The 18973-nt window shown below is 36.0% G+C and overlaps 1 protein-coding gene across 5 annotated transcripts in view; it reads left to right on the top strand.

Annotated features, from left to right (window-relative positions):
* The window catches only part of AFF4 (ALF transcription elongation factor 4), a 101869-nt gene that overhangs the window by 30790 nt on the left and 52106 nt on the right, over positions 1 to 18973 (top strand). For 2 of the 5 annotated variants that reach the window (XM_059917064.1, XM_059917065.1), the window contains 5 exons: positions 6331 to 6422; positions 6889 to 7015; positions 9172 to 9966; positions 11998 to 12042; positions 16503 to 16589. In XM_059917064.1, the coding sequence (XP_059773047.1) occupies positions 6893 to 7015; positions 9172 to 9966; positions 11998 to 12042; positions 16503 to 16589 (1050 nt within the window). In that variant the 5' untranslated portion in view covers positions 6331 to 6422; positions 6889 to 6892. Of the gene's footprint in view, positions 1 to 6330; positions 6423 to 6869; positions 7016 to 9171; positions 9967 to 11997; positions 12043 to 16502; positions 16590 to 18973 lie in introns of all 5 variants that reach the window. The other 3 variants (XM_059917066.1, XM_059917063.1, XM_059917067.1) reach the window with 3 other exon arrangements.

Here is an 18973-nt window from a genome sequence, read left to right as displayed (position 1 = left end):
TCACATTGGAAGGCACATGATGTCAGTTTGCCCCATTATTGATATGTTAAGTCTGATCACTTGATTATGGGTAGTGTTTACTTCTCTACTTCAAAGATTTTTTTCTTTATACTTGATATTCTGTGGGGGTGATACTGAATATTCCATTGCCTCCCAAATTTTTACCCAATGGTTTTAGCATCCATTGATGTTTTTTGCCTCAATTATTACTTTAGTGGCTGCAGAAAAGCGATTTTTTAATTCTTTCATTTCTTCTACATTTATTAGTTGGCATTCTTCTATGAAGAAGTACATTTGCTCCCTGATTTATTTGTCTTTTAATTTTATTCTTTGCTATTATTGCTGCGGATTCAGGGATTTTTCTTTTGTTTTTAAGTATAGTTGATTTACAATATTGTGTTAGTTTCAGGTGTACAGCATAGTGATTCTGGCTTTTTTGAGGATTATATTCCATTATAGGTTTTTACAAGATATTGGGTATAGTTCTCAGGGATTCTTTTTTTATTCAATTTGTTATATTCCATTGCTTGTTCATTGTGAAGCTCATGTTTTAAAATTTGACCAGTGAGAGCCCCTTCAAGCTGGTTCTCATGTCCTTTTGATATATCTCCATCTGTTTTTGAGCACTTTCTTACTGTTACAACAAGATATTTTAGGCTAACTTTTTACCTTCCTTGCTATAGCTCTGGAATTAGCTATTTCCCCAAGAAGTCCTGTTCCATTTTAGCAGGGAATGATATTAGAAAACAAAATTTGGTTGCTGAGGGTGCTTCTTTCTACCAGATTGTCACTGCTTCTAGACTCTTTCAGTGGATGGAGCTAGAGACACCATATGTGTGTGTGTGTGTATATATGTATATGTGTGTATGTATACTTAGATATAATTTATTTTATTTTTAATATAAGTATGAGTTCATAGTACTACTTCCTAATCCCCAAAGTTTCTTTTTCTCCTTATTCCACTCTATATTTGTATCTGTTTTCTCATAGTAAGGTCCTTGGTTCCCTAAAAGTTTCAGGATGTTTACATTTACTTATTTGTTCAGTCTTGTAGCAATAAAATTGCTACACCATTATCTTTACCAGCAACCAACCTAACTAAAGTTGCAGATATTTCTTTGCATTTCTTTTTGTCCCTAGGATTTCATTTAAAACTGTTTTGAATTTTACTGAATTGGGAAGAAATAGAAAATATGAGCAGACCAATTACCAGTAATGAAGTTGTATCAATAATTTAAAAAGTCCCAACGAACAAAAGTGTAGGACCAAATGGCTTCACAGGAGAATCCTACCAAACATTTAGAGAAGAGTTAACACCTATCATTCTCAAACCTTTCCAAAAGATTGCAAAGGAAGGAGTATTTCCAAACTCATTCTTTGAGGCCAGCATTACCTTGATACAGACACAGACAACACAAAAAAAGAAAATTACAGACCAGTATCACTGATGAATGTAGATACAAAAATCTTCAACAAAATGTTAGCAAACTGAATTCAATAATACATTAAAAGAATAATACACCATGATCAAGTGGGATTTATATCAGAGGTTCAAGGGGATGGTTCCACATCTGCAAATCAATCAGTGTTATACACATTAACAAATTGAAGAATAAAAATTATATGATCATTTCAATGGATGTAGAAAAAGCCTCAGACAGAATTCAATGTCCATTTATGATAAAAAGCTCTCCACAAAGTGGGTTTAGAGGGAACATACCTCAACATAATAAAGGCCGTATATGATAAGCCTGCAGCTAACAACATAATGGTGAAAAGCTGAACGCATTTCCTCTAAGATCAGGAACAAGATAAGGATGTCTACTTTTGCCATTTTTATTCATCATAGTATTGGAAGTTCTAGCCACAGCAAACAGGTAAGAAAAAGAAATGAATCCAAATTGGAAAAGAAGAAGTAAAAACTGTCACTGTTTGCAGGTGACATGATACTATAAATAGAAAATTCTAAAGACATCACCAAAAAACTACTAGAGCTCATCAGTGAATTCGGTAAAGGTGCAGGATAAAAAATTATTATATAGAAATCTGTTGCATTTCTGTACACTAACAATGAACTATGAAAATAATCCTATTTACAATTGCATCGAAAAGAATAAAATACCTAGGTGTAAACTAAGGAGGTAAAGGATCTGTATTTGGAAAACTATAAGACACTGATGAAAGAAATTGAAGATGATACAAATAGATGGAAAGAGATAACGTGTTCATGAATTAAAAGAATTAATGTTATTAAAATGACCATACCACCCAAGGCAATGTACAGATTCAATGCAATCTCTATCAAAATACAAGTGGCACTTTTCACAGAACTAGAACAAATAATTTTAAAATTTGTATGGAAATAGAAAAGACCTTGAATGGCCAAAACAGTCTTGAGAAAGAAGAACAAAGCTGTAGGTATCATGTCCCCCGATTTCAAACCATACTGCAAATCTACAGCTATCAAAACAGTATGGTACTGGCACAAAAACAGACACGTAGATCAGTGGAACAGAACAGAGAGCTCAGAAATGAACTCATACATACATGAGCAATTAATCTATGACAAAGGAGACAAGAATATACAATGAGGGAAATACAGCCTCTTCAGTAAATGGTGTTGAGAAAACTGGACAGCTATATGCAAAAGAGTCAAACTGTACTACTCTCTAACACCATGTACAAAAATAAATTCAAAATGAATTAAAGACTTAAATGTAAGACCTGAAACCATAAAACTCCTAGAAGAAAACATAGTATGCTCTTTTTTTTTTTTAAATTATTATTTATTTATTTATTTTGGCTGTGTTGGGTCTTCGTTTCTGTGCGAGGACTTCCTCTAGTTGCGGCAAGCGGGGACCACTCTTCATCGCGGTGCGCGGGCCTTTCACTATCGCGGCCTCTCTTGTTGCGGAGCACAGGCTCCAGACGCACAGTCTCAGTAGTTGTGCCTCACGGGCCCAGTTGCTCCGCGGCATGTGGGATCTTCCCAGACCAGGGCTCGAACCCGTGTCCCCTGCATTAGCAGGCAGATTCTCAACCACTGCGCCACCAGGGAAGCCCCATAGTATGCTCTTTGACATTGGTCTTAGTAATATTTTTTGATATATTCCCTCAGGCAAGGGAAACAAAAGCAAAAATAAACGAATGGGACTGTGTCAAACTAGAAAGCTTTTGCACAGTGAAGGAAATGATCAACAAAATGAAAAGGCCGCCTACTGAGTGGGAGAAGATATTTCCAAATGCTCTGTCAGATAAGTGGTTAATATCCAAAATGTAAAAGAACTCATACAGCTCAACATAAAAAACACAAACAGCCCAATTGAAAAATGGCCAGAGGATCTGTAGACATTTTTCCAAGGAAGACATATAGATGGCCAAGAAGCACAGGAGAGATGCTCAGCATCGTTAATCATCAGGGAAATGCACATCAAAACCACAATGAGATGTCACCTCACACATAATAGCCATTATCAAAAGACGACAAATAAAAAGTGTTGGGGAGGATGTAGAGGAAAGAGAACCCTTGTGCACTGTTGGTGGCATTGTAAATTGGTGCAGCCACTAAGGAAAACAATATGGAGATTCCTCAAAAAATTAAAAATAGAACTACCATATGATCCAGCAATTCCACTCCTGGGTATTTACCTGAAGAAAACAAGAACACTTGAGATATGTGCACCCTTATGTTCATTGCAGCATTATTTACAATAGCCAAGATATGGAAGCAACTGAAGTTCCCATCAGTAGATGAATGGATAAAGAAGATGTGATCTATAAATATTTATAGTGGAAAATTACTCAGCCATAACAAAGAATGAAATTGTGCCATTTGCAACAATATGGATGGACCTAGAAGGTATTATGCTAAGTGAAATAAATTAGAGAAAGACAAATACTGTATGATTTCACTTATATGTGGAATCTTAAACAAACAAACAACAAAACAGAAACAGAGTTTTAGATACGGAGAACAAACAGGTGGTTGCCAGAGGGAAGGGATTGGGGGGGAAGGAAAGAAACAGGTGAGGGAGATTAAGAGGTACAAACTCCAGCTGCAAAGTAAATGAGTCAAGGGTTTGAAATATACAGTGTGGAGAATATGATCATAACTATGTAATATCTTTGTATGGTGACATATCTTAGATAGATTCATTGTGGTGATCAGTTTCAAATGTATAGAAATATCAAATCACTATGTTGTGTAACAGGAACTAGCATAGTGTTGTAGGTCAATTATACTTCAAAAACAAACTCAGAAAAAGAGATTTGATTTGTGGTTACCAGAGATTGGGGGGGTTGGGGTTGGGGTCTGGGGAATTGGATGAAGGCAGTCAAAAGGTACAAACTTCCAGTTATAAATAAGTACTAGGGAGGTACTGTACAACATTGTTAATAAAATTAACAGTGCTGTATGTTTTATATGAAAGTTGAGAGTAAATCATTAGTTATCACAAGAAAAATAATTTTTTTCTATTTCTTTAATTCTGTATCTGTATGAGATGATGGATGTTCACTAAACTTACTGTTATGATCACTTCATGACGTATCAAATTATTATACTGTACACCTTAAACTTGTACAGTGCTGTGTATTAATTATATCTCAGTAAAACTGGAAGAAAAAATTTGTTTGTTATTAATATATCAACTTAAAATAAGTACCGGATGGGTACTTAAACAATTTACCTTAAGTAATTAAAAATCTTAGATGGAGAACCTCCTTTCTACTTGCTAATTTTCTTTTAGAAATTATTTTATCTAGTAGTCAGATTTTGTTGTGATACAGCAATTTGTTAGTTTTTACTGAGTCCTGTTTCAGTACAGTTGCAGTTGTCCTGAGGAATATAGTTTTGCCTCTACAAACAGAGATATACTTCAAATTGAGTCATACTTAAATTTCATAATAATTTTAGGGCAGCTCAAGTGGAATTACTGGAATTACTGCTTTGGGGAAAACTTTATTTTAGGCAGAGATACTGATGTTGAAAGACACAGGAGAAAAAAATAGAACTGACGTATTAGATGTGAAAATAAATCAAATCAGAAAAAAATTAGAGAATAAGAGCTACAACTGGAATATTAGTTCTTATAAGCAATTATTTAATTTCATTATGAGCTTCTTGGCAGCCTTGTTTAAAAGAGGAAATATTCAGTGTGATGACTTATTGTTTAAGAAAAGATTTTTTATCACTGAATTATAGGAGGAATTTTATTGTGGGAATCATCCGTTTTTGAAGTAAATGTTCACGTGTTTCTTGCATGATTGTTTTAGTGCTGTTGAATACATAAAATTAAATCGTAGTTTAAATAAGGCATTTCTGTTGTTTTCTGATCTTTCAAGAATTAAATTTAGGGAAACATAAGGAAATTGGTCATTAACATAGACCCTAACAGATACAGATAAGTTTGTATGTTGCAGCACCATAGCTCTAGAGGTCTATTTGAAACTTGATTGTTGGTGATATACAGTTATTAGTTGGTTCAGGTGTGCTGGAGGATAATAAATGTTCTTTGTTTTTATTTTTGAGTACCAAAGTGTAGATGTTTTATGGTATTTATTAAAGAAAGAATCAAATACTTTTTGTGGTTCTGATGGGAGACCAAAGCAAGCACACACTATTTCCATAACCTCAAAATAGTTTATATTCTTTTATAAATTTATTAGAAAATTGTGCATATAAGAAAGAACTTGAATACACATTTGGACACTTAGAACATTTTTTTAAACACTAAATTGCTTTATTTGTATGATATTAAACTGTGCAAATCAGGATGTTTTATCTTTGAATGTTTATTTGTACTTATAAAAGTCCTCAAGAATATATTGGTTTTGCTGTCCATTCTCATTTTATGATTATAGTTTCCCCCAGTCTTGATTGACTTTAATTTTCTGATTTGATTTGATTTATGAATCATAAGGCTGGAAATACTCTACAGTATAACCTGGTTTTTCCCTTTGGCCTCCAACAGGACTTTCAAAACAAAACAAAACATAACCAGGACAGATGATTAAATCTATCTCCTGGGAAGAGTGTGTTGACAACATTTTTCATTATCTATTTAACCAAAATTCCCGCTGCTATAAATAAACTATTTTCCTTGGTTTGTTCTTAGTGACAACAGTATGACAACATACTGTCATGATTATAGAAATGACACCCTCATTTACCCTTTCTCCCAAAAGACTTTTTCTTTTTCCATACAATTTCGACTACTGTTACTAACCCAAGTTAATTTTAGATTCTATTGCTGAAAGCCTCAGTTTTGCCATTTATTGAGGTGCTAATTGAAATATTAATGTATTTAGAGCAGAAATGTCGTTTTTTAGGGAATCTAGAGCAACAGCAAAGCTGAGGTCAAACTGCCATAAGGATGGACACCAAGGAAGCTGTGTTTGGGACAAAAAGAAATCAAGATAAGGTAGATGCAAAGTAGAGAAAAGCACTGGACCCTGGGGGGAGAGGGTGGTAGGTGGGAGTGGGTTGTATGCCTCTAATGGCAAAGGATAGCTAGATTTCTGAAGAGGAAACCACAGAAGGCTTATAGGAAATATTAAGAATTATGGGTTTAAGTACTACTTTCCCTCTGAATATAGAAGTTTCAGTTGACTTTTAGCTAGCAGAACACTTGAAAATTCATAAGGTTAAGTATTTCAGTGGGGTGGATCCTAATCTGGGCTAGTGTTTCCTGTCTGGATAGTTGTGGAAGACACTGTCGGTTTAGTTGATAAAACCGTTGCCAAAACCCAACTTCAGTACTAATGCCTGTTGTTACTTGAAAGTTGAAAGGGAATCTCCGACTGAAGCGTTAAACTGACAAAATGAGTACAGAACATTTAATTTTTCCTTTTCTTTTTGTGATGTAAAGGTTGTGTTTCTCTTCATAGCAACATGAACCGTGAAGACCGGAATGTGCTGCGTATGAAAGAACGGGAAAGGCGGAATCAAGAAATTCAGCAGGGGGACGACGCCTTCCCACCTAGCTCTCCTCTCTTTGCTGAGCCATACAAAGTTGTAAGTTGTCCGTTGAATGTTTTTTCCCCGTAACATAACATTTTTTGCTTTTAAAATTTTTAAACTTGAGTTTTTATATTAGAAAGAGTTATTATGTTACATCTTTTAACAGTTTTTCCTTTTCTTATAATAGAATATACTTTTTTGGTGTAAACTTTTCATTGCAGTATAACATACATATAGAAAAGTACACAAAGTAAGTGTTACAAATGAAAGAATTTTCACCACATGAGCAACCTCACATAATTAGTACCCAAATCAAGAACTACAGCATTACTAGTGCCCTAAAGTCATCCTCACAACCCCCCACCCCCACCCCCACCCCCATTGCTACCCTCTACTCTTGAAATATGGTCTGGAGTAGCTCAAACATTCATATCTGTATTCCTGGCTCTACCGCTAACCCTGAGCAGGCATTTCACCTTTCTGAGCCTTGAATTAAATTAAAAGTTTGTGAATCACTATGCATTGTCTGCTGTTTCCTTGGCTATTTGGGTATAACATCAAAGACAAATATTTCATAGATTCTTTTGTTTCTCCCTATTTCTTGCCATTTGCTTACTTAGTTTACTAAGTTTCAGTGATTATTAGTAAGTTTGAATAAATGTGTCCTCAGCATCAATCTGATTCTTCTTCTGTTATCATGTACTAAATTCTCTGATTTTCTATATGTTTAATGCTTAATTAACAATATCAAATTTAGATTAAAGCATGTTATCGGACTGTTCAATAAATTAAACTAATTGCTTTTTTTTTTTTTTTTTTTAACATTGTACTTGATTTGGGATTACATAAAACACTGAATCTGATGACTATTGTAGCTGTAGTGGCTACAAATGTCTCTCTAATACTTGATTTGGCTTTGGATTTCATTGGAAGTATTATTATAATTTAAAGGCTTGTACTGTGTATAATAGTTGTAATACTATGTATTGCAGCACTAGTGACCATTGTTGGCTTTCTAGTATGAGATTGAGAGTGTGTTAGACTTTTTTCTGATGAAATACGAATGTAACGACATATCCTGGGTTTACCCTTATAACATTTGGTGTTTGTAGAAACCGTTTGGAAGCTCTATAAAAAACCATTTATTCAGAGCTTTTAAGGATTGTCCAATGAAGGGCAGTTACACTGACATCATTTATGAGTGTAACACAAAACTTTGGGATTAAAGACATTTTGAAAAATAACGAGTTTGGTCCAGAATCTTTGAATCATACTACAATTTATTTTGTAATTACATTGTAATGAATTGGATTTGATTTCTGATCTTGATGTTGTCAATAAATTGCTGTAGATTTACCTCTCAGACTGATTTTCAAATAATCTAAAGTCATTACTGATTCCTGCCCACCTCAAAATAAATAGTGGTGGTTCAGGCTTTTCTGTTTGTTTCAAAGTCTTGATTTCCCTTTTAATGTAATCAGTCAACTTTTTTTCTTTCATGTATATGAATACAAGAGTCCTAAAGCTTGTAGACATCTTGGACCTGATTATTCAAGAATAATTCTTGAAACTTAAAGTATGTATTATTGACTTCAAAAGTTGGAGCATTTGATGGTCAGAATTAATAGCAAAGATTTAAAACTTTATTACTGGATTTTCCATGCTTAATTTGTTGTTGATTTTTATTAACTTGTTGAGTCACAGTAACAGAAGGAATTCTAAAAAGTCATTTGCGTATAACTTGTTTAACTAAGTTTTTATTTCTGCCTCTAACTATAACATTGAATTATAAGGAATATGATGTTTTCCTAGACTGCCAAAATATGCATATTGACTAATCTGTGACTTGGAACTTAATTACATAAAGGCATAATTTTCCTGCTCTTCAAAAGATTTTACTACTGTTCCAATATATTTATTGGTGAAATTTGGATTTTTAAAAAATCTCCTGTAGTCTATTGTGTATATTCCTCAGTGTCCTCTAGGATATTTGTGTTTTAACATGAAGGTTTTTCACTTTCAGTTCATTTTTTTCACTATAAAAAATATATATATTTGGAGTTTGTTTTGAGATTTTAACCTTATAATATGAGATGAGACTTCCTTTTGAAAAGTCCCGTTTCATTTGAAGTTTGTAAAGTTAGTTTAGAAGCATCTTTTATTTCTAGTTTTGCTAATTTTATAATTTTATTTTACAATTTTTTTTGTAGACTAGCAAAGAAGATAAGCTCTCAAGTCGTATTCAGAGTATGCTTGGAAACTACGATGAAATGAAGGATTTCATAGGAGACAGATCTATACCAAAGCTTGTTGCAATTCCCAAGCCTACAGTACCACCGACAGCAGATGAAAAATCTAACCCAAATTTCTTTGAACAGAGACATGGGAGCTCTCATCAGAGTAGCAAATGGACTCCAGTAGGACCTGCACCCAGCACTTCTCAGTCTCAGAAACGGTCCTCAGGCTTACAGAGTGGACACAGTAGCCAGCGGGCCAGTGCAGGTGCCAGTAGTGGCGCTAATAGCAGTGGCCAGAGGCATGACCGTGACTCATACAGCAGTGGTGGGAGCAGTAGCCGGAAAAAAGGCCAGCATGGATCAGAACACTCCAAATCACGCTCTTCCAGCCCTGGAAAACCCCAGGCTGTTTCTTCATTAAGCTCCAGTCATTCCAGGTCTCATGGGAATGATCACCATAGCAAGGAACATCAGCGTTCCAAATCACCTCGGGACCCTGATGCAAACTGGGATTCTCCTTCCCGTGTACCGTTTTCAAGTGGGCAGCACTCAAATCAGTCTTTCCCACCTTCATTGATGTCAAAGTCCAGTTCAATGTTACAGAAACCCACTGCCTATGTGCGGCCTATGGATGGACAGGAATCCATGGAACCAAAACTGTCCTCTGAACACTACAGCAGCCAATCTCATGGCAACAGTATGACTGAACTAAAGCCCAGCAGCAAAGCTCATCTCACCAAGCTGAAAATACCTTCCCAACCATTGGATGTAAGTCACACATTTAGAGCTTTTTAACATTGTAACTATATGAAGCAATTCACCCTGAAATTATGTTTGAAGTTGAACTGTCTCTTTGTCTTAATAGTAAGGAATGTAAAAGTTTAAGGAAAGACTTGTGATTGACTCCCAGGTGTATCCATAGAGCTCTTAGCTACCCCTCTTGAGCAGTAGAGAAAATGTCATTCATTGTTCTCAAATATTAAAATGACAAGTCAGTTATAGAATTAAAACATGGTCTATCAATACCTTAGGTTTCCTCGTTTTGATTTTATGGAATAATACATCTTGTGTTCTTTTGTTTTAAAAAAATTACTTCTGTTCTCATTGTGATACTCATCAATGAGATGTGGGCATGGTTCGTTGGGGTGAATGTTGGAACTTTTTTGGGTACGTGAAGATGGTAATGTTTTATGGTTTGGATGCCACGATCCTTATCTCTGGTTACACTTAAAGTTTTGAGGCAGCTGCTCCAGGCATAGTGGTGGTTTGAAATTTACAGTATTTATAACTATGTACCAAAACATGCTATTCAGAATAACCAAAGAAGTGAGCATTTGTTGTGAAATAGCTGAAATTTTATCTTTTAATCTAGTTTTTGCAATAAAAAATATCTTAAGTAATATCAGTAGCTGAAAATCTTAGCTTAAAACGGTGGGGGAAGGGATCAGGAACAGGTAAAATGCTGTCTTAAGGACATTTTAAAATCTTTCTTGTGGCCTTGGGAAACTCATTGTTTGTAGCATTTGTCGTCTAATTACTCCTCTCAAGGGAACAGTAAAGTGGTAACTTTGTTCTTTCTTCAAACTATATAACATGATCCTTAGAGTTAGACTTCACTGTAGCTCTCCAGTTCCTATTTGTACTTCAGAATAAAATTAACTTTCGAGATTTAAGAAATACTATGTAAAATGTCCAGCATGTTCTAGACAACTAATCTTTCAATAATACTGGTTTTATTCTGTTTGTTATTTATGTAAAATGATGATCTCAGTACCATGGTATATTTTGTATATAAACCAACTTTTAAATTTTTGACAAATTGTTCACCTGAAAAAAGTACATTTTAAAAATTATTTCTAATCCAAGTGTATGAAAGATAAGATTTCTTTTTATTTTTTTGGCTGCGTTGGGTCTTTGTTGCTGCAAGCCGGGACTACTCTTCGTTGCGGTGCACGGGCTTCTCATTGTGGTGGCTTCTCTTGTTTTGGAGCGTGAGCTCTAGGCGTGTAGACTCAGTAGTTGTGGCACACGGGCTGTAGAGCGCAGGCTCAATAGTTGTGGCGCACGGGCTTAGTTGCTCTGCGGCATGTGGGATCTTCCCGGACCAGGGCTCGAACCCATGTCCCCTGCATTGTCAGGCGGACTCTTAACCACTGCGCCACCAGGGAAGTCCTTAAAATTTTTTTTTAAGAAATCTTGGGACTTTCCTGGTGGCGCAATGGTTAAGAATCCGCCTGCCAATGCAGGGGACACGGGTCGAGCCCTGGTCTTGGGAAGATCCCACATGCCGCGGAGCAACTAAGCCCGTGCGCCACAACTATTGAGCCTGCGCTCTAGAGCACGTGTGCCACAGCTACTGAGCCCACCTGCCACAACTACTGAAGCCTGCGTGCCTCAAGCCCGTGCTCTGCAACAAGAGAAGCCACGACAATGAGAAGCCTGCACACCGCAATGAAGAGCAGCCCCCGCTCGCCGCAACTAGAGAAAGCCTGCGCTCAGCAGCGAAGACCCAACACAGCCAAAGATAAATTAATTAATTAAAAAAATTTTTTTAAAATATAAAGTTCTTCCAGTCATGTACAGCTTGGTGATTAAAATTTTTTTAGTGCTTGAAAATCTATATTTAAGGAAATTAGTCCAAAGATTCCAATTAGTGTTCTGACTTATAGTAGTGGGATACTAAATATGCCTTTAATTTTAATCTCATTTCTAATAATGTTAAAGCCGTGCAACAAATGATAAAAGTCTAATAAGAAATGACTCCAGATCTAATGTGTGTTTCTTTTCGTCTTTCTTTAGGCATCTGCTTCTGGTGATGTGAGCTGTGTGGATGAAATTCTTAAAGTAAGTTTTTTAAAAAATAGTTTTAGTCTCTTGAATTATGATGCTTTGCTACCCTCTTACCCTCCTTCCCCTTGTGTTTCACAAAGTATCTGAAACTGCAGCAGATTGCTTACATGCGTAACCTGATTATGGCCATCAAAAATAACTGACTCTGTTCTACTTATATTCATACTTAAGTTCTAAATCACTTGGTTTGTTTACTATTTACCCTCAAAAAGCTGGGGTTTTTTTGTTTGTTTTTTTGTTTTATAAGTAAAAACAAACTCTAGTCTTAACAGCTTGCTTTGAAAAGAGGAAGAAACCAAATATAAACTGTACCTTCTTAGGTTTATCGGTTAATAATTTGAAGTACTAAAAATCTCAGTAGTTATCAGTCAGACCATTGTGTTGAAAATAGCTTGCCTTGTAGTTCATCTGTATATACTGGTCAAATCCTACGATGAAAGATCTTCTCTGAATACTACACATTTTGAGTGTTTAATGGAATATGTTTAAACTTGACACATGACCAAAGAGTACATTCTTCTGTTGGGAAAAGAAAACGTTGTCCTTTGGAAAAAGAGAAAGTCCAGTGCAGTGAGTGACAACGACTGCTTTTGGCTCAATAGACAAAAACCATCAGTCACATATTAATTTTATTTTTTGTGTACACTCTTGAATTTTTGTGTCTGTACTTGTATTTCACTATGGATACTTTTGAAAGACTACTTGCATTGGCTGCCTTCCACTTTATTTTCTCCTTCCTTCCTTTAGCCTGCTAAAATCTCTTTTACTTCTACCATTCTGCTGAACTTGTTTCTCCAAGGTCATTATCTTCCATGTCATCAGAGGCTTCATTTGAGTTCTTTCTGCTGTTTTAAAGAATTTTTATTTTTTTCTTCGGAAAACATCATTCTTTCTTCCTTGACTGTTGTTATGCTTCACTGTTTTTATTTTCCGCACACCTTTCTTGTCTCACATTCTCTGTCCTTTGGCAACACTTGTGTCTTCTCTTATCTCTTAAATACGGGTGCATTGTCTAGCCTCTCCTCTTTTCTTTCTCCTCTTTGATGTGATTTTCCTCCATCCTTTGGGATTTATCTGTTAGACAACTAGTCAATCTTTCCTGCTTTGGCCTCCTTTGGGTTTTGCTTTGTGTCTCTTAATTGCCTCTTAGCCGGGTCTCCATTTGGATTTCTCCCTGCTTCTTCAGACTCAACATGTCTAAAGCCGTATTTATCAGAGTTAACTTCTGTTAGTAGTATCACCATTCTCCCTTGCTTTTATAAGTGTAGAATCCTAGTTATTTTCCACTTCTTTCTCTCATGTTTTATTTAATCACAAAAACTTCATGTAGACTTTGAAAATTCCTTGAAAATGTTCATTCCTTTATTTCCATTTCTGCCGCTTTGAGCTTCAGTAATTGTAATATACAGTCCTCACTCTGCCTTTCTGTCTCCAGAGTCTCCCTGCTCATCTGTCTTCTGTATTGCTGCCAGATTCTTTGCTTTAATCCTTTGTCTTCATAAAGTGATATCCTTCTTAGAAGTTTTCAGTGGCTCTCTAAGGCCCCTAGAAAGAATAGTGTGCAAATTTAACATTTTAAATGTTAGGCTGTCCACAGGCCAGTTTCACCCTCTTGCACTATTGATTGACCACTTTTGCCAAACTGGTTCCCCTAAGCCATACACTTTCTTGCTCTTTCATCTTTGTAAAGTAAACTTTCATGGAATGTGTTTCTCCTTCCTCTTCAGTTATACATAGATTCTGTTTTTTCTTAGAATCCCACTGAAATCCTTATTCCCCCTGTGTCAGGCCATCAGACCACAGTGATAACTCATATTGCATTCATTTTTCAGTTGCCATGTACAAGTTTAAGGGAGCATATATCTTTACTCCTAAATCCTCAAAAACGCATGGCACTTTAATACCTGGAAGAAATCTTAGATTTTCTTATATTTAATTGTATCTTTGATGTTACTGACCATTTAGTCTACATTTTGTGTATATGCAGGACTTGGCACATAGCCTTGGGTGTAATAGGTGCTCAGTCATTTGATGGTAGGGAGTTAAAATAGATTTTCTATTGAGAGTATTTTGGTATTTGAGGTGTAAAAATGCCAACATTGAAAACCTGGGGCATGAGTTTCTGTTTCTTTTCCCTTCCCTATGTACAGCGTGCAAGGAAGTTCAGGTTCACATTCCCTTCGTGTTTTCTTTTTTTTTCTTCTTTTTTTTTTTTTTTGGCTGTGTTGGGTCTTTGTTGCTGTACGTAGGCTTTCTCTAGTTGTGGCGAGCAGGGGCTACTCTTCGTTGTGGTGCACGGGCTTTTCATTGTGGTGGCTTCTCTTGTTGCGGAGCACAGGCTCTAGGTGCTCAGGCTTCAGTAGTTGCAGCACGCAGGCCCTAGAGTGCATGGGCTCTAGAGCGCAGGCTCAGTAGTTGTGGCGCACAGGCTTAGTTGCTCCGCGGCATGTGGGATCTTCCTGGACCAGGGCTCGAACCCGTGTCCCCTGCATTGACAGGTGGATTCTTAACCACTGTGCCACCAGGGAAATCCCCCTTCATGTTTTCTTGATATTTGTAGTCATATTGTTTCTGGGAACCCCATCACGAACTTAAAGGAAAAAAAGTTTTTTTAATCTAAAAGTAGTATATGTTGGGCTTCCCTGGTGGCGCAGTGGTTGAGAATCTGCCTGCTAATGCAGGGGACACGGGTTCGAGCCCTGGTCTGGGAAGATCCCACATGCCACGGAGCAGCTGGACCCGTGAGCCACAACTACTGAGCCTGCGCGTCTGGAGCCTGTGCCCCGCAACGGGAGGGGCCGCGATAGTGAAAAGGCCCGCGCACCGCAATGAAGAGCGGTCCCCGCACCGCGATGAAGAGTGGCCCCCGCTTGCCGCAACTAGAGAAAGCCCTCGCACGAACCGAAGACCCAAACACAAACAAAAATAAAATAAATAAATAATAAAGTAGCTATAAAAAAAAAAAAAAAAATAAATAAAAGTAGTATATGTTTATTGTAAAAAATGATGTATTAATTCAAAGCTTGCTAACTGAGTACCTACTGTGTGTCAAGCACTAGGGACATAGTGGTGATAATAGTGATAGTGTTGCACCCTTTGAGCTGACATTCTGGAGCAGGATGTAGGAAATAATCAATTATATACAATTACTTCAGAAAGTGAAATGCTATTAAAAAATAAAGCCTTGTAAGAGGATAAAGAGCAAGTTTTAGTGCAGGTGGCTGTTTCAGGAGATTCAAGTGGGAGAAGCTGCATCAAGTGCCCTTGTCTCTTCCTCCTTCAGTCATTCTGTTGTCCAGAGGTAGCCATTGTTAAATGTCTTCCAGAGATTTTTTCACCGATAAGCGTTTACGAGGATATACACTATGATTTGTATTTGCCACTTAACAGTAACTGTGGATATCATTTTATTTCAGTAGGTAACTTTCTCATTTTTCTGTCTGCTTGGTGTTCCATTGTATGAATGTCTGGTAATCTGATCCTTTGTTGTTGGATATTTAGGTTGTTCTCATTTTTTAAAAGCGTGAACCCCTTGAATATGTATCTTTACATAACTGTGTGGGTATAGCTATAGGGTAAATTCCTAAAAGTTATATCACCTTTAATTTATTGTATTTTCTCAGACTACTTGATGACTTACTTTGAACTAAATGCCAGAGATAAAACACTCCCTCCTTATTCTGATACCTCTCTCTCTCCTGCTTCTCTAACATATACATTGTGATTGTATCCAAACCTCTACTTGGACATACTTGGCATATGATTAGACAGAAGGCATTGAATGAAATCAGACCTATGGCCTTTCTTGTCTGTCTTCCTCCTTGTGTGCTTTTGATAGCTCTCTTCTTATTTCCTCCACCTGACCAAAATTTCCTATCAGTGAATGGGCTCTGTAGCCAGACTACCTAGGATCAAATTCTGTGTCCATTACTTACTAAGTGTGTGACCTGGAGTAAATAACTTAATCTCTGTGCTTCAGTTTTGTCCTACATAGAGTCAGGATAATAACGGTATCTACTTCATAATGTCATTATGACGACCAGTTGAGTAACAAACATGTAAAATAACAGTATCTGGCCCATTAAAGGTACGCAGTAAATGCTGGCTGCTTTTCTTACTGTTATTCCCTTCCTCCCACTCCCACAGCAAGCTCTTCCTCAGTAGCATTTTACTAGCCTTGTATTTGATTACAGGCTGATTTCTATAACTGTTCACAGGTCTTACCATCTTAACTCTAAGCTCCTTGAAGCCAGAGAGTGTAAACTATTTATCTTCCTATTACCTACCCCATAGTGCCTTGCACACACTGTGCTTAATTAATATTGATTGATTAAATATGTATACTTTTGGAGGAGCAATCACGAAACCAGCATTTATAATACGAATCTGGCTTTTAGCTGTGTAATTTTTATCCTTGACCTGCTTGAAAACAAACTGTAATAATTACATTTCAGGAGATGACGCATTCATGGCCTCCCCCTCTAACGGCTATTCATACACCATGCAAAACCGAACCTTCCAAATTTCCTTTTCCAACTAAGGTAAGTAAATGAAGTGTGTCTTTATACTGTAAGAAAACTCTAAATGGCTTGACTAAAATCATGTGAATTCAGAATTATCTTGCCATTCCCATTCTAGTGGGAGATAGATAATAAATAAGTGAATAAATAGGTAAGTTTGGATAGTGATATTACTATGAAGAAAATAAAACTAGAACATAGAATTGAGATTAACTTGGATTGAGAGATACTTGGAAAATCTTTGAAGGCAACATGGGAAAGAGACTTAGAAGTCATCAATGTTTGTTGCAAACTATTATGATAGTCTAGGCCACAGATGATAAGGGCTTCCCAAACTGTTTGTATGAGGAACTCCTTTCCAGAGGACACAACAACCATACTTATGTCATATGGTAAAGGTTCCTCAGACAACAGTTCCAGGCTCGTCTAAACTCAGCAGATTTGGTTTTTTTACATCAATTTATACTTATACAAATAATGCAAAAATATATTCTCCTTGTGAAACTTTGGGCAGGACCCCTAATAATAGTCTTCCCCATATTCTGTCTCCTACATCTCACCAGAGCTACTTCATACATACGTTTACAAGTCTTTTCATATGCATTTACATACACATGTAATGTAATTGTTACATACATGCATTTTCTCATATGTTTAATTTCTGTACAGATACATTCTACTGTATTTTTCATCAGTCAGCAATAGATCTTAGAGACTTTTTCATGTTATTTTATATATATATATAGAGAGAGAGAGATTATATATAGATAATATATTACATATAGAGGTATTTCAGTTCTTTTAACTGCATCCATTTTATAAGTATATCTTACTTTATTTAGCCATTTCCCGTTGGTATTTAACTTGTTGCCAAGTTAAATTGTAAACATTGCTTTAGTGGATAACTTTGTTCATGCCTTCTTGTGTGCATATGAGTTTCTTTTGTGTAAAGAGCAAGAAGTATAATTGTTGGATATTGAGAGTATATAGTTAATATATTCTCTCAAATCCCCTCCATAGTGATTGTACTAGTCAGTACTCCCACTTGTATTCTCTATATTATTCCTTACATGCACACCACTATTTGTTATTTTAAGTACCAGTCTTTTGAGTGGGAAATGGCATTCCATTTCCTAGATTGCTAGTAAGGTTCATCATCTTTAGTCCATTTAACTTCTATGTGGATGAATTGGCCTATTTCCTCTGCCTTTTGGGCTACATCTTTCACTGAATAAGTTTCAGGAGAGAATTTCTTTTTTTGTTTTGTGTTGTTTGAATTCTGGATTCAAGTAATTTATTCCACATACTGCAAATGTTTCTCCCAGTTAGAGCCCTTTTAAGTTTTATGGTCTAGAAGATTTTAATTTTGATGAATAAATTTATCTTTTTCTTCTATAAAGCTTTTGCTTTTTAATGTCTTGTTAAAGAAAGCTTTTCCTTCTCCAGGATCATAAACATATCTTCTTATTTTTCGTTTAATGTGATTGCAGTTTTGTTTTCTTTGTTTATATTTAGCCCAGTTTATTTTTGTGAGTGATGTGAGGTATATCACTCACATCTGCCTATATGTGTGCCATACCACTCTTTTACTTTTTTAAGTCAACTTTGTTTACACATTAAAAATGCACATATATTTAATGTACAGCCTCAGTTTTGATAGACATATGCACCTGTGTAACCACCACGTTAATCAAGAATTAGAACATTTCTGTCACCCCACAAAGTTCCCTCAAGTTCCTTTCCAGTCCCCCTCACCCCCACCACTGGCCCCACACAATTGCTGACCTGTTTTATGTTACTATAGGTAAGTTTTGCTTTTTCTAGAATTTCATATAAATGTACTCCATACAGTGTATACTTTTTTGGCATGTATATTCGCATTCTTTTGCTCAGTCTATACTTCTGGAATTCTTCCATGTTCTTGAATATATCAGTAATTTTTTCCTTTTTATTCATAGTTCATTTTTATTTCTGTTGGATGAAAATACCAAAATTTATTTATCCATTCACCTGTTGATGAACATTTGGGTTGTTTCTAGATTTGGGCTATTAAGAATTAAGTATTTATAAACATTCACTAACAGTCATTTGTGTGTTTATATTTTCTTTTCTTATGGGTAAATACTGAGTCATATGGAAAAAAGTAGAATTGCTGGGTCATGTGTTAAGTGTGTGTTAAATTGATTGTATCACACTCCTACCTTATCCCACTCCCATTTCCCAGCAGTGTATGATAGTTTCATTTGTTCTACATCCTTGCCTACATTTTGTATTGTCATTCTGTTTAGTTTTAGCCATTTTAGTGGGCATGTAGAGGTATCTCATATTGATTTTAATTTGTATTTCCCTTATGACTAATGATGTTGAACCTCTTTATGAGCTTATTGGCCATTCTTCTCTTTGAA

Source organism: Balaenoptera ricei, chromosome 3, assembly GCF_028023285.1.
Source record: "Balaenoptera ricei isolate mBalRic1 chromosome 3, mBalRic1.hap2, whole genome shotgun sequence".
Taxonomy (NCBI): Eukaryota; Metazoa; Chordata; class Mammalia; order Artiodactyla; family Balaenopteridae; genus Balaenoptera; species Balaenoptera ricei.
The sequence above is the reverse complement of the archived record's forward strand: the minus strand, read 5'-3'. Positions and strand labels throughout refer to the sequence as shown.